General features: G+C 37.6%; 1 protein-coding gene across 4 annotated transcripts in view; it reads right to left on the reverse strand.

Annotated features, from left to right (window-relative positions):
* Nucleotides 1-14,062, reverse strand: part of DCAF10 (DDB1 and CUL4 associated factor 10) — a 59,623-nt gene that overhangs the window by 32,595 nt on the left and 12,966 nt on the right. For 3 of the 4 annotated variants that reach the window (XM_060154802.1, XM_060154800.1, XM_060154799.1), the window contains exon 2: nt 12,760-12,873. The exons of the other annotated variant lie outside the window; for it this stretch is intronic. In XM_060154802.1, the coding sequence (XP_060010785.1) occupies nt 12,760-12,873 (114 nt within the window). The remainder of the gene's footprint in view (nt 1-12,759; nt 12,874-14,062) is intronic. 4 annotated transcript variants of the gene reach the window in all.

Genomic DNA, 14,062 nt, shown 5'->3' on the forward strand with positions numbered 1-14,062 from the left:
TGCACCCCCTGCCTTGGAAGGCGAAGTCTTAACCACTGGACCGCCAGGGAAGTCCCTTATCTTCCTCTTGATGGAGATTTGTTTTCAACTTCTATTACTAACGATGCTGTAATGAACCTTCTTTACACGTTTCCTTGTTCACATGTGCTTTAATTTCTTTTAAACAATCGATCTTCAATTTTACCAGATATTGCTAAATTGCTCAAAATAATTTTACCAATTTATATTCCATCAATAATGTCTAAGAATTTTCTATTTCTCAGCATCTTTGTCAATATTTGATATTTCTTCATTGTTATTTTTATTTGCATTTCCATAACTAGTAAGCTTGAAAACCTTTCCATATTTATTGCTCATTTTATTTTCTCTTATGCGAGTCTCTGCCTATTTTGCTCTAAGGTAATTGTTTCATATATTCTGGATACTAATCCTTTTTTTTTTTTTTTTTTTTGCGGTATGCGGGCCTCTCACTGCTGTGGCTCCTCCCGTTGCGGAGCACAGGCTCCGGACGCGCAGGCTCAGCAGCCATGGCCCACGGGCCCAGCCGCTCCGCGGCATGTGGGACCTTCCCGGACCGGGGCACGAACCCGTCTACCCTGCATCGGCAGGCGGACTCTCAACCACTGCACCACCAGGGAAGCCCACTAATCCTTTTTTTGGCTATGTACATTGAAAATATCTTCTCGCACCAGCTTATAGCTTACCTTCTCACACTGTTATGTCTTTGGTTATAATGAAGTTTTAAATTTTAATGCAGTTGAATTTATCAGTCCTCAATGGTTTATACTTTTTGTGTCTTAAAAAGAATCCTTTCTCGTACTTAGAACATAAATATTCTATATTTCTTCTAAAAAGGTTTGCTTTCATAATTAGGTCTTTAACTGGCAGTTATTTTTAGTTATGGTATGAGATAGAAATCTAATTTCATTTTCTTTTTTCATACATATAACAAATTCTCTTTTCCATTTTCCCCCACTGGTTTATAATGCCCCTGCTGTCATATATAAAATTTTCATATATGCATGGGTCTGTTTCTGGAAGTTCTATTCCATTCCATAGGTCACTTAATCTATCCCTGTCCTTAGACAACGTCTGATATCTGGAGGGGTGAATACTCCTACAATTTCAGTCTTCCTCAAACTTTTCTCAGACATTCTTGCCACTTTGCTGTTCAATATGAACTTTTAAATCAAGTTAAGAAAAAAAAAACATTCTGTTGGGATTTTGATTAAAACTGCACTAAATTCATAGATTAATTTGGGAAGAACTGACTTCTTTATAATACTTAGTTTGCTCCTTCAGAGAAGATTTGCGTTTCTTTTTGCAGGTACCTGACAGCCCTGCCAAGCTGGATCCAGTTTAAAATTGCTGGCTGGAGGGTTTTGGACCATATCGCAGCGTGAAGGCTGCATGAAGGCTGGCTTGTGGTTAGAAATTCAGAGATTTTCTGATATCCCTCTACCCAATGCCACAGTCTAGATGAACAAGGTGGTTTATTTCTAGATCACCTTTATGCTGAAATTGTAGCCCTTTGCAGTCCCCAGCCTTATGCAGAGTTTTCTATTAGACTCCTCACCTTGAACTGGACGTAGAATTAACTCTCCTGTCCTTTGTACTCCTCACACCTGTCAAAACAGAAACTCAAGAGTCACAGGCATTTGGCAGATGCCTTCAGGGTAAAAAGCCAGCTGAGTACGTGTTTACTTCTTTGCATTCCTGCTTCATTTTTGGCCCTAGGCTTCCTTTCTTTCTTATCAGTTCAACTCTACATTTAAAAAAATATTAAAAAAAAATTTATCCAGCATTTCTATTTTTAGTAGAAAGGTTGTTCAAGGTATTTACAATCTTCTACAACCTAATTTTTATCTGCTTGATTTACCAGTTTTGGACAGAACTGTATTAAAATCTCTTAATATGATTATAGACATGTAATTCATTATTATTGTTTTTGCTTTCTTAATTTGAAGTTGTATACAAGCTCATGATTATGATATCTTCTTGGTGGATTTTTCTTTTTATTAATATTTACTGTTGCACTTTCCTTATTAAAACCTTTGGTCTGGAGAAGTCAGGGAAGATGGCGTAAGAGTAAGACGCAGAGATCACCTTCCTCCCCACAGATACATCAGGAATACATCTACACGTGTAACAACTCCTACAGAACACCTACTGAACACTGGCAGAAGACCTCAGACCTCCCAAAAGGCAAGAAACTCCCCACATACCTGGGTAGGTCAAAAGAGAAAAGAATAAACAGAGACAAAAGAATAGGGACGGGACCTGCACCAGTGGGAGGGAGCTGTGAAGGAGGAAAGGTTTCTACACACTAGGAAGGCCCTTCGTGGGCGGACACTGTGGGTGTCGGAGCGGGGAAGCTTCGGAGCCACGGAGGACAGCACAACAACAGGGGTGCGGAAAGGAAAGCAGAGAGATTCCCGCACAGAGGATCGGTGCCGATCAGCACTCACCAGCCCGAGACGCTTGTCTGCTCACCCACCGGGGCGGGCGGGGCTGGGAGCTGAGGCTCGGGCTTCGGTTGGAGCGCAGGGAGAGGACTGGGGTTGGCGGCGTGAACACAGCCTGCAGGGAGTTAGTGCACCACGGCTAGCCGGGACAAAGTACGGGGAAAAGTATGGAGCTGCCAAAGAGGCAAGAGACTTTTTCTTCCCTCTTTGTTTCCTGGTACGCGAGGAGAGGGGATTAAGAGCGCTGCTTAAAGGAGCTCCAGAGACAGGCGCGAGCCGTGGCTAACATTGCGGACCCCAGAGACGGGCATGAGACGCAAAGGCTGCTGCTGCCGCCACCAAGAAGCCTGTGTGCGAGCACAGGTCACTATCCACACCTCCCTTCTGGGGAGCCTGTGCAGCCCGCCACTGCCAGGGGCCCAGGATCCAGGGACAACCTCCCCGGGAGAACGCACGGCGCGCCTCAGGCTGGTGCAATGTCACGCCGGCCTCTGCCTCCTCAGGCTCGCTCCGCACTCCGTACCCCTCCCTCCCCCCGGCCTGAGTGAGCCAGAGCCCCCCGAATCAGCGGCTCCTTTAACCCCGTCCTGTCTGAGCAAAGAACAGACGCCCTCAGGCGACCTACACACAGAGGCGGGGCCAAATCCAAACCTGAACCCCGGGAGCTTTGCGAACAAAGAAGAGAAAGGGAAATCTCTCCCAGCAGCCTCAGGAGCAGCAGATTAAATCTCCACAATCAACTTGATGTACCCTGCATCTGTGGAATACCTGAATAGACAATGAATCATCCCAAATTGAGGAGGTGGACTCTGAGAGCAAGATTTATTATTTTTTCTCCTTTTCCTCTTTTTGTGTGTATGTGTATGCTTCTGTGTGAGATTTTGTCTGTATAGCTTTGCTTTCACCATTTGTCCTAGGGTTCTATCCATCCGCTTTTTTTTTTTACTTTAAAAAAATTTTTTTTCTTAATAATTATTTTTTATTTTAATAACTATTTTATCTTACTTTATTTTCTTTTATCCTCTTTCCTTCTACTTTTTCTCCCTTTTATTCTGAGCTGTGTGGATGAAAGGCTCTTGGTACTGCAGCCAGTAGTCAGTGCTGTGCCTCTGAGGTGGGACAGCCAACTTCAGGACACTGGCCCACAAGAGACCTCCCAGCTCCATGTAATGTCAAACGGCGAAAATGTCCCAGAGATCTCCATCTCAACACCAACACCCAGCTTCACTCAACGACCAGCAAGCTACAGTGCTGGACACCCTATGCCAAACAACTAGCAAGACAGAAACACAACCCCACCCATTAGCAGAGAGGCTGCCTAAAATAATAGTAAGTCCACAGACACCCCAAAGCACACCACCAGACGTGGACCTGCCCACCAGAAAGACAAGATCCAGCCTCATCCACCAGAACAAAGGCACTAGTCCCCTGCCCCAGGAAGCCTACACAACCCACTGAACCAACTTTAGCCACTGGGGACAGACACCACAAACAACGGGAACTACGAACCTGCAGCCTGCAAAAAGGAGACCCCAAACACAGTAAGATAAGCAAAATGAGAAGACAGAAAAACACACAGCAGATGAAGGAGCAAGATAAAAACTCACCAGATGGAACAAATGAAGAGGAAATTGGTAGTCTACCTGAAAAAGGATTCAGAATAATGATAGTAAAGATGATCCAAAGGAAATAAAATAGAGAAAATGCAAGAAACATTTAACAAGGACCTGGAAGAACTAAAGATGAAACAAGCAACGATGAACAACACAATAAATGAAATTAAAAATACTCTAGAAGGGATCAATAGCAGAATAACTGAGGCAGAAGAATGGATAAGTGACCTGGAAGATAAAATAGTGGAAATAACTACTGCAGAGCAGAATAAAGATAAAAGAATGACAAGAACTCAGGACAGTTGCAGAGACCTCTGGGACAACATTAAATGCACCAACATTCGAATTATAGGGGTTCCAGAAGAAGAAAAGAAAAAGAAAGGGACTGAGAAAATATTTGAAGAGATTATAGTTGAAAACTTCCCTAATATGGGAAAGGAAATAGTTAATCAAGTCCAGGAAGCACAGAGAGTCCCATAAAGGATAAATCCAAGGAGAAACACTCCAAGACACATATTAATCAAACTGTCAAAAATTAAATACAAAGAAAACATATAAACAACAGCAAGGGAAAAACAATAAATAACACACAAGGGAATCCCAATAAGGTTAACAGCTGATCTTTCAGCAGAAACTCTGCAAGCCAGAAGGGACTGGCAGGACATATTGAAAGTGATGAAGGAGAAAAACCTACAACCAAGATTACTCTCCCCAGCAAGGATCTCATTCAGATTTGATGGAGAAATTAAAACCTTCACAGACAAGCAAAAGCTGAGAGAGTTCAGCACCACCAAACCAGCTTTACAACAAATGCTAAAGGACCTTCTCTAGGCAAGAAACACAAGAGAAGGAAAAGATCTACAATAACAAACCCAAAACAATTAAGAAAATGGGAATAGGAACATACATATCGATAATTACCTTAACTGTAAATGGATTAAATGCTCCCACCAAAAGACACAGACTGGCTGAATGGATACAAAAACAAGACCCATATATATGCTGTCTACCTGAGACCCACTTCAGACCTAGAGACACATACAGACTGAAAGTGAGGGGATGGAAAAAGGTATTTCATGCAAATGGAAGCCAAAAGAAAGCTGGAGTAGCAATTCTCATATCAGACAAAATAGACTTTAAAATAAAGACTATTAGAAGAGACAAAGAAGGACACTACATAATGATCAAGGGATCGATCCAAGAAGAAGATATAACAATTGTAAATATTTATGCACACAACATAGGAGCACCTCAATACATAAGGCAAATACTAACAGCCATAAAAGGGGAAATCGACAGTAACACATTCGTAGTAGGGGACTTTAACACCCCACTTTCACCAATGGACAGATCATCCAAAATGAAAATAAGGAAACACAAGCTTTAAATGATACATTAAACCAGATGGACTTGATTGATATTTATAGGACATTCCATCCAAAAACAACTGAATACACATTTTTCTCAAGTGCTCATGGAACATTCTCCAGGATAGATCATATCTTGGGTCACAAATCAAGCCTTGGTAAATTTAAGAAAACTGAAATTGTATCAAGTATCTTTTCCGACCACAATGCTATGAGACTAGATATCAATTACAGGAAAAGATCTGTAAAGAATACAAACACATGGAGGCTAAACAATACACTACTTAATAACGAAGTGATCACTGAAGAAATCAAAGAGGAAATCAAAAAATACCTAGAAACAAATGACAATGGACACATGACGACCCAAAACCTATGGGATGCAGCAAAAGCAGTTCTAAGAGGGAAGTTTATAGCAATACAATCCTACTTTAAGAAACAGGAAACATCTCGAATAAACAACCTAACGTTGCACCTAAAGCAATTAGAGAAAGAAGAACAAGAAAACCCCAAAGTTAGCAGAAGGAAAGAAATCATAAAAATCAGTCAGAAATAAATGAAAAGGAAATGAAGAAAACGATAGCAAAGATCAATAAAACTAAAAGCTGGTTCTTTGAGAAGCTAAACAAAATTGATAAACCATTAGCCAGACTCATCAAGAAAAAAAGGGAGAAGACTCAAATCAATAGAATTAGAAATGAAAAAGGAGAGGTAACAACTGACACTGCAGAAATACAAAAGATCATGAGAGATTACTACAAGAAACTCTATGCCAATAAAATGGACAACCTGAAAGAAATGGACAAATTCTTAGAAATGCACAACCTGCCAAGACTGAATCAGGAAGAAATAGAAAATATGAACAGACCAATCGCAAGCACTGAAATTCAAACTGTGATTAAAAATCTTCCAACAAACAAAAGCCCAGGACCAGATGGCTTCACAGGCGAATTCTATCAAACATTTAGAGAAGAGCTAACACCAATCCTTCTCAAGCTCTTCCAAAATATAGCAGAGGGAGGAACACTCCCAAACTCATTCTACGAGGCCACCATCACCTTGATACCAAAACCAGACAGGGACGTCACAAAGAAAGAAAACTACAGGCCAATATCACTGATGAACATAGATGCAAAAATCCTCAACAAAATACTAGCAAACAGAATCCAACAGCACATTAAAAGGATCATACACCATGATCAAGTGGGGTTTATTCCAGGAATGCAAGGATTCTTCAATATACGCAAATCATTCAACGTGATACACCATATTAACAAACTGAAGAAAAACCATATGATCATCTCAATAGATGCAAAGAAAGCATCTGACAAAATTCAACACCCATTTATGATAAAAACCCTGCAGAAAGTAGGCATAGAGGGAACTTTCCTCAACATAATAAAGGCCATATATGACAAACCAACATCGTCCTCAATGGTGAAAATCTGAAAGTATTTCCACTAATCAGGAACAAGACAAGGTTGCCCACTCTCACCACTCTTATTCAACATAGTTTTGGAAGTTTTAGCCACAGCAATGAGAGAAGAAAAGGAAATAAAAGGAATCCAAATCGGAAAAGAAGAAGTAAAGCTGTCACTGTTTGCAGATGACATGATACTATACATAGAGAATCCTAAAGATGCTACCAGAAAACTACTAGAGATAATCAATGAATTTGATAAAGTAGCAGGATACAAAATTAATGCACAGAAATCTCTGGCATCCCTATACACTAATGATGAAAAATCTGAAAGTGAAATCAAGAAAACACTCCCATTTACCACTGCAACAAGAAGAATAAAATATCTAGGAACAAACCTACCTAAGGAGACAAAAGACCTGTATGCAGAAAATTATAAGACACTGATGAAAGAAATTAAAGATGATACAAATAGATGGAGAGATATACCATGTTCCTGGATTGGAAGAATCAACACTGTGAAAATGACTCTACTACCCAAAGCAATCTACAGATTCAATGCAATCCCTACCAAATTACCACTGGAATTTTTCACAGAACTAGAACAAAAAATTTCACAATTTGTATGGAAACACAAAAGACCCCAAATAGCCAAAGCAATCTTGGCTTTGAGAATGGAAAATGGAGCTGGAGGAATCAGGCTGCCTGACTTCAGACTATACTACAAAGCTACAGTAATCAAGACAGTATGGTACTGGCACAAAAACAGAAATATAAATCAATGGAACAGGATAGAAAGCCCAGAGATAAATCCACACACATATGGTCACCTTATCGTTGATAAAGGAGGCAGGAATGTACAGTGGAGAAAGTACAGCCTCTTCAATAAGTGGTGCTGGGAAAACTGGACAGGTACATGTAAAAGTATAAGATTAGAACACTCCTTAACACCATACACAAAAATAAGCTCAAAATGTATTAAAGGGTTTCCCTGGTGGCGCAGTGGTTGGGAGTCTGCCTGCCAATGCAGGGGACACGGGTTGTGCCCCGGTCTGGGAAGATCCCACATGCCGCGGAGTGGCTGGGCCCGTGAGCCATGGCCACTGAAGCTGTGCGTCTGGAGCCTGTGCTCTGCAATGGGAGAGGCCACAGCAGTAAGAGGTCCGCGTACCGCAAAAAAAAAAAGGATTAAAGACCTAAATGTAAGGTCAGAAACTATCAAACTCTTAGAGGAAAACATAGGCAGAACACTCTATGACATAAATCACAGCAAGATCCTTTTTGACCCACCTCCTAGAGAAATGGAAATAAAAACAAAAATAAACAAATGGGACTTAATGAAACTTAAAAGCTTTTGCACAGCAAAGGAAACCATAAACAAGACCAAAAGACAACCCTCAGAATGGGAGAAAATATTTGCAAATGAAGCAACTGACAAAGGATTAATCTCCAACATTTACAAGCAGCTCATGCAGCTCAATAACAAAAAAACAAACAACCCAGTCCAAAAATGGGTGGAAGACCTAAATAGACATTTCTCCAAAGAAGATATACAGACAGATACACAAACACATGAAAGAATGCTCAACATCATTAATCATTAGAGAAATGCAAATCAAAACTATAATGAGATATCATCCTACACCAGTCAGAATGGCCATCATCAAAAAATCTAGAAACAATAAATGTTGGAGAGGGTGTGGAGAAAAGGGAACATTCTTGCACTGCTGGTGGGAATGTGAATTGGTACAGCCACTATGGAGAACAGTACGGAGGTTCCTTCAAAAACTACAAATAGAACTAGCATATGACCCAGCAATCCCACTACTGGGCATATACCCTGAGAAAACCATAATTCAAGAAGAGTCATGTACCAAAATGTTCATTTCAGCTCTATTTACAATAGCCAGGAGATGGAAACAACCTAAGTGTCCATCATCAGATGAATGGATAAAGAAGATGTGGCACATATATACAATGGAATATTACTCAGCCATAAAAAGAAACGAAATTGAGTTATTTGTAGTGAGGTGGATGGACCTAGAGACTGTCATACAGAGTGGAGTAAGTCAGAAAGAGAAAGACAAATACCATATGCTAACACATATATATGGAATCTAAGAAAAAAAATGTCATGAAGAACCTAGGGGTAAGATGGGAGTAAAGACACAGACCTACTAGAGAATGGACTTGAGGATATGGGGAGGGGGAAGGGTAAGCTGTGACAAAGTGAGAGAGTGGCATGGACATATATACACTACCAAACGTAAAATAGATAGCTAGTGGGAAGCAGCCGCATAGCACAGGGAGATCAGCTCAGTGCTTTGTGACCACCTAGAGGGGTGGGATAGGGACGGTGGGAGGGAGGGAGACACAAGAGGGAAGAGATATGGGAACATATGTATATGTATAACTGATTCACTTTGTTATAAATCAGAAACTAACACACCATTGTAAAGCAATTATACTCCCATAAAGACGTAAAACAATAAATAAATAAATATAAAAAACCTTTGGTCTTATATCTGTCCAATAATGATAACCTACATCAGTTTTCTTTCCCCATTTCTGGGTAGTTTTATTTTTGGTATCTCCATAAAGAGTATATACGTGATTTTGTTTTTTATTCAAATTGCTATCTCTGTGCCTTTTAATAAAGAAGATCAATCCATTTATATTTACTGTGAACTATTAATATATTTCAAACTATTTCTACTTCCTGTTTTCTATTTATCCTTCCTTTCTTTTGCTTATTTTTTTTTACTTTTTTAAGCTTTCCTTTCTTTTACTGAACTGATCAAGTTTTCAATATTCTCTGCCACCCACCTTTGCTGGTTTGGAAGCTATAAACTATAGTTTTATTATTTTTGTTTTTTAATCATATATACTTAATTATAGATTGTTCTGAAAGAGTGTGAAATTAGTTAATATTTCTGTCCTCTTCTTGAACATGATGTGGACCTTAAATGTTATACATTCCCACTGAACAAAATTTCCCCACACGTACAACCTATTTGTTGTTACCATCCAGAGCTACAATGTGCAGTTTGGTAGCCATTAGCTACATGTGGCTAATGAGTCCTTAATATGTGGCCAGTCTGCATTGAGATGTGCTCTAATTATAACATATATACTGGATTTTGAAGATTTAGCATGAGAAAATGAAAGTATCAATAAAATATCTCAGTATTTTTTATGCTGACTGCATGTTGAAATGAGAACATTTTAGGCATACTGGAGTAAATAAAATATATTATTAAAAATTAATTTCATGTCTTTTTTTTAATGTGACTACTAGACAATTTTTAATTTAAAATTATAATTGTATTGGATAGTGCTAATCTAGAGTTTTCGTTTTAACTTTGTTTTAAATGCACCCTCCCCCACAAAAATCCTAAATTATTATCTTTCTGCTATTAATAATTAACATTTATAATTTCACTGCATCAAAATTCTTTATTCTAGAATAACAATTTACCTGGATATGAAATGGTATTAAACATTAATCTGTCTTAGTATTTAAGATATTACTCCTTTGTCTCCTAGCATCAACTGTTGTTGATAAGAAACCAGTCAGTTCAATTATCGTACCTCTGAAGGTAATCTGGCCTCTAACTTTGGTGGCTTTTAAGATTTTCTCTTTATCTGATATTCTAGAATTTCACCACAACCTGTCTAGATGTAGCTTTATCTTTGTTTAACCCACTTGATTCCAGAGTTTACTTTTGATTCAAGGATTCAGGTCCTTCAATGCTGAAAATTCTCAGCCATTGTGCCTTCAAAATTTAGTTCTCCTCCAATCTCTGCAACTTCTTTCTTCTGTAACTGAGATATTATACATCTCAATCAATCTCTGGGTGAATTTTTTACTAATATTTTCTAACCCATTAATTCTCTCATCAGTGGTGCAAAGGGTAACGTTTATCCCGTTTATTAAGTTTTTTAATATACCAACTATACTTTTAATTTACAAAAGTTCTAGTTTTTTTTTCCACATTAACCTATTTTTTTCATAATTTTGAGCTATTAATGGGAAGTATCCCTTATTTCTTTGAGCATACTAAAAATGCTTTAAAGTTTCTTCCAATCAGTGGAATACTATGCAGCCGTTAAAAAGAATAAAATCATCCCATGGGTACAAATATGGAATGATCTTAAATATGTCATTAAGTGAAAAAGCCAACGTATACAATAGTATGTGCAGAATGCTACCACTTATATAAAAGTTTATGTATATGTGTGTACATATGCTAGTACATGCATGAACTATTTCAGAAAGGATAGCAAGAAACTGGTAATAGTGGTTGCCTCTGGGGAGGGGAACTGGGTGGCTAGGGGAAAGAGGTGGGAGATAGACTTACTTTTCACTGTTTACCCTTTTGTACCTTTGAATTTTGTACCACGTGCATGTATTACCTAGTCGAAAAAAAATAAAATAATTCATTTTTTAAAATAAAGTCTTTGTTGGACTACTCCAAAAAATTAATTTTATCCAGAGAAAATACCTGTTCTAGTTGCTGGTTTTGTTATGATATTAATATTAGATGTCTTCATGAGTTTGGGAATTTTGGTTATATAGGCTTATTTTGAGCAAGAAAGATTTAAAAATTTTTTCTCTTTCTTCCTATTTAATGGTTTTATAGTTGCCCCCACTTGGATTTCTGGAACCAAATCCACTACTAGGCCTCATAATGACATTAAGGCCTCCAGTTTCATGATAATATTGGAGCTATCACATATATACTTTCAGTCACCGACTCAACAATGGCTTCATTCAATTCCTGGTCATGAGGCTGTATCTTTATCATCTAAAACCTACAGCCCCAGGTAATTAATAGCTTTTTCCTTTTTTCAGCCTCATTCCAACTAAACCCCTGGCTTCATATAGTAATTCTGGCTCTGGTTCCTGCCTCAGATGAAACACTTTTAGCATTTTTGATTCCTAACAGGAGCTAAACTACTATATGTCAGTGCCTGACTGAAAACCCAGTGGGCTTATGGTTTCAACCCTGTAACAGCTTTGTGTCTGTGTTCCGGTCTGGCCATATGGCCACAAAGATGTTTATGTTGTTTCAGAGCCTGGCTGTATCTTTTGTGCTATTTAATCTATTGTTCTATATGTTTGGAGCTAGAGGTTACATCAAAATTCAATATGTCACCTTGACTAGAAGTAATTTCCTCATAAATTATTATTTTTTGAACATTAAAAGTAATCATTATGAAAGTCATATAATCTTATTATATAAAGTTTAGAAAATAGAAAATTACTCATAATCCATTCATTCTAACACATCCACTGTAAGCATTTAAAAATATTTCCTTCTAATCTTTTTCTTCTGCATCATGTCATATTTATATAATTTTTATGATTTTAACCTGTACTATCGCAAGCATTTGTCTATGCTGATATGTAGTCTCTGTAACCATCATTTTAATCACTGCATATTAGTCCACCAAGCTATTCAACTGTTATCTACTTCCCACATTATTGAGAATTTAAGGAGCTTCCAACAATGCTATAAAGAAGTTTTTCTGTGCATATGTGTTTTTTTCCCTCAATAGTATGAATTTGGGGGCTGGTGGTGACAGAGGCTAAGCAGTGGGAGTGCCCAAAAGCATTATAGGACTATCATAATACATGGCTGAGATTCATAATGATGACCCTAATACACAAGGAGAAAAGGTGAGATCACATGGAAGTGAAAATGCATTTCAGAAAGATTCCAATCCAAAATGGTTAACAGTAAGTTTTGTAATTAAAGGGCTATGTTCCACAATTCCAAATGTGTATCACCTAGTAGTGCTGGACAAGGCATTATAAATTTTCATTAACTTCCAAAACAGAATATTTTGGGTCACATTAATAAAGTTCACTTTTTCACTACAATACTAACCTTATATTATTTACACAGTCTTCATGAGCTTCAGAAAGTGTTTTTATGTGCTTTGAAGATATAGGATCAAAAAGCAGAACTTCAGTCTGTTCACAAGCAACTGTCAGCACTGACCTGGAAGCAAATGACACATTTCTCTTATTTAGTTTTTTAGCATTCTCTGGTTATTGATATTCAACTATTTATAACTACACAAGTTATAGATGAATAACTTCTTTTTGTCCACATTAGTAGCAGATATTTAAAAGACTGACACTACTCACTGTTGAAAGTAGTAGTAGGAAGTGGTACTCTCATACATTATGGTGAAGTGTAAACTGGTGCGGCTTGTGTGGAGAGTACCAGTATCTATCAAAATTTTAAACATGCATACCTTTTGACTCAGCAATTTTTTTCTGGGAATTCAATCTAGAGAAATAATTATTTCTAAATACAAAGAAGCACATTTAAAGATATGCTGCATTGTAGGGAGAAATTGAAAGTAACCTAAATGTACATAAAAGAAGGAATGGTTGATTACATAAACCATAGTATATAATACTTTACAATATAGTACAACATTTAAAAAGAAAGGGATAACTTTATGTGGGTATGAAGAACTCTAAAACATTTTTAAATGAGAAAAGCTGGTTGCAGAAAAACATGCATAAATGAGGCAACTTAGGAAAAAAATCATGTACAACAAAATTAGGTATTTCATCAGTATCTATTAAAATGCACTGAAAAGGTCTAGCATATACCCTACCAAACCAGTTTGATATAGTCAAACTTAACCTTTTCCTTTATGGATTTTTAGTATTATCTCTTGTTTCAGCCCTTTCCTATTACAAAGTTGTATTTTTATAAACCTTTTCTAAACCCCATTTTGATTTCTGAAAATCTATTGTCATTTATTTATTTTGCCTTAGTTTTCTGTAGGTGCTGATCTTTCAGATTCAGACCTAGCAAATGAAATCCTGAGTCTTTGAAAGTTCAGGTCTTCTCAATTTATAGTTCCAATAACAAATGGTATTTTTACACTTTACGATGAAAGTGCATAAGATGGAATTTTAAATGGCCAAATTTTTCTATTCAGAACAAACTTTTTAGATAAAGTGGGGAGGGAAAAATTCTACTAAATTGAAAAATTTTCCATATGTAGTAATCATGAAATTATCCTTTAAAGGGTGTCTGCATAAACCCTTTTGTGAGCCATCTGGATTTCAAAAGTTTACTAATATGTGAAGGATTTTTGTAGGATTTTTGGGCTAGTTGACCATGATGAGTAAAAGTATTCAAATTAATATATGTAATTTTAGAGGAT

The sequence above is a fragment of the Lagenorhynchus albirostris genome, chromosome 7 (assembly GCF_949774975.1).
Source record: "Lagenorhynchus albirostris chromosome 7, mLagAlb1.1, whole genome shotgun sequence".
Taxonomy (NCBI): Eukaryota; Metazoa; Chordata; class Mammalia; order Artiodactyla; family Delphinidae; genus Lagenorhynchus; species Lagenorhynchus albirostris.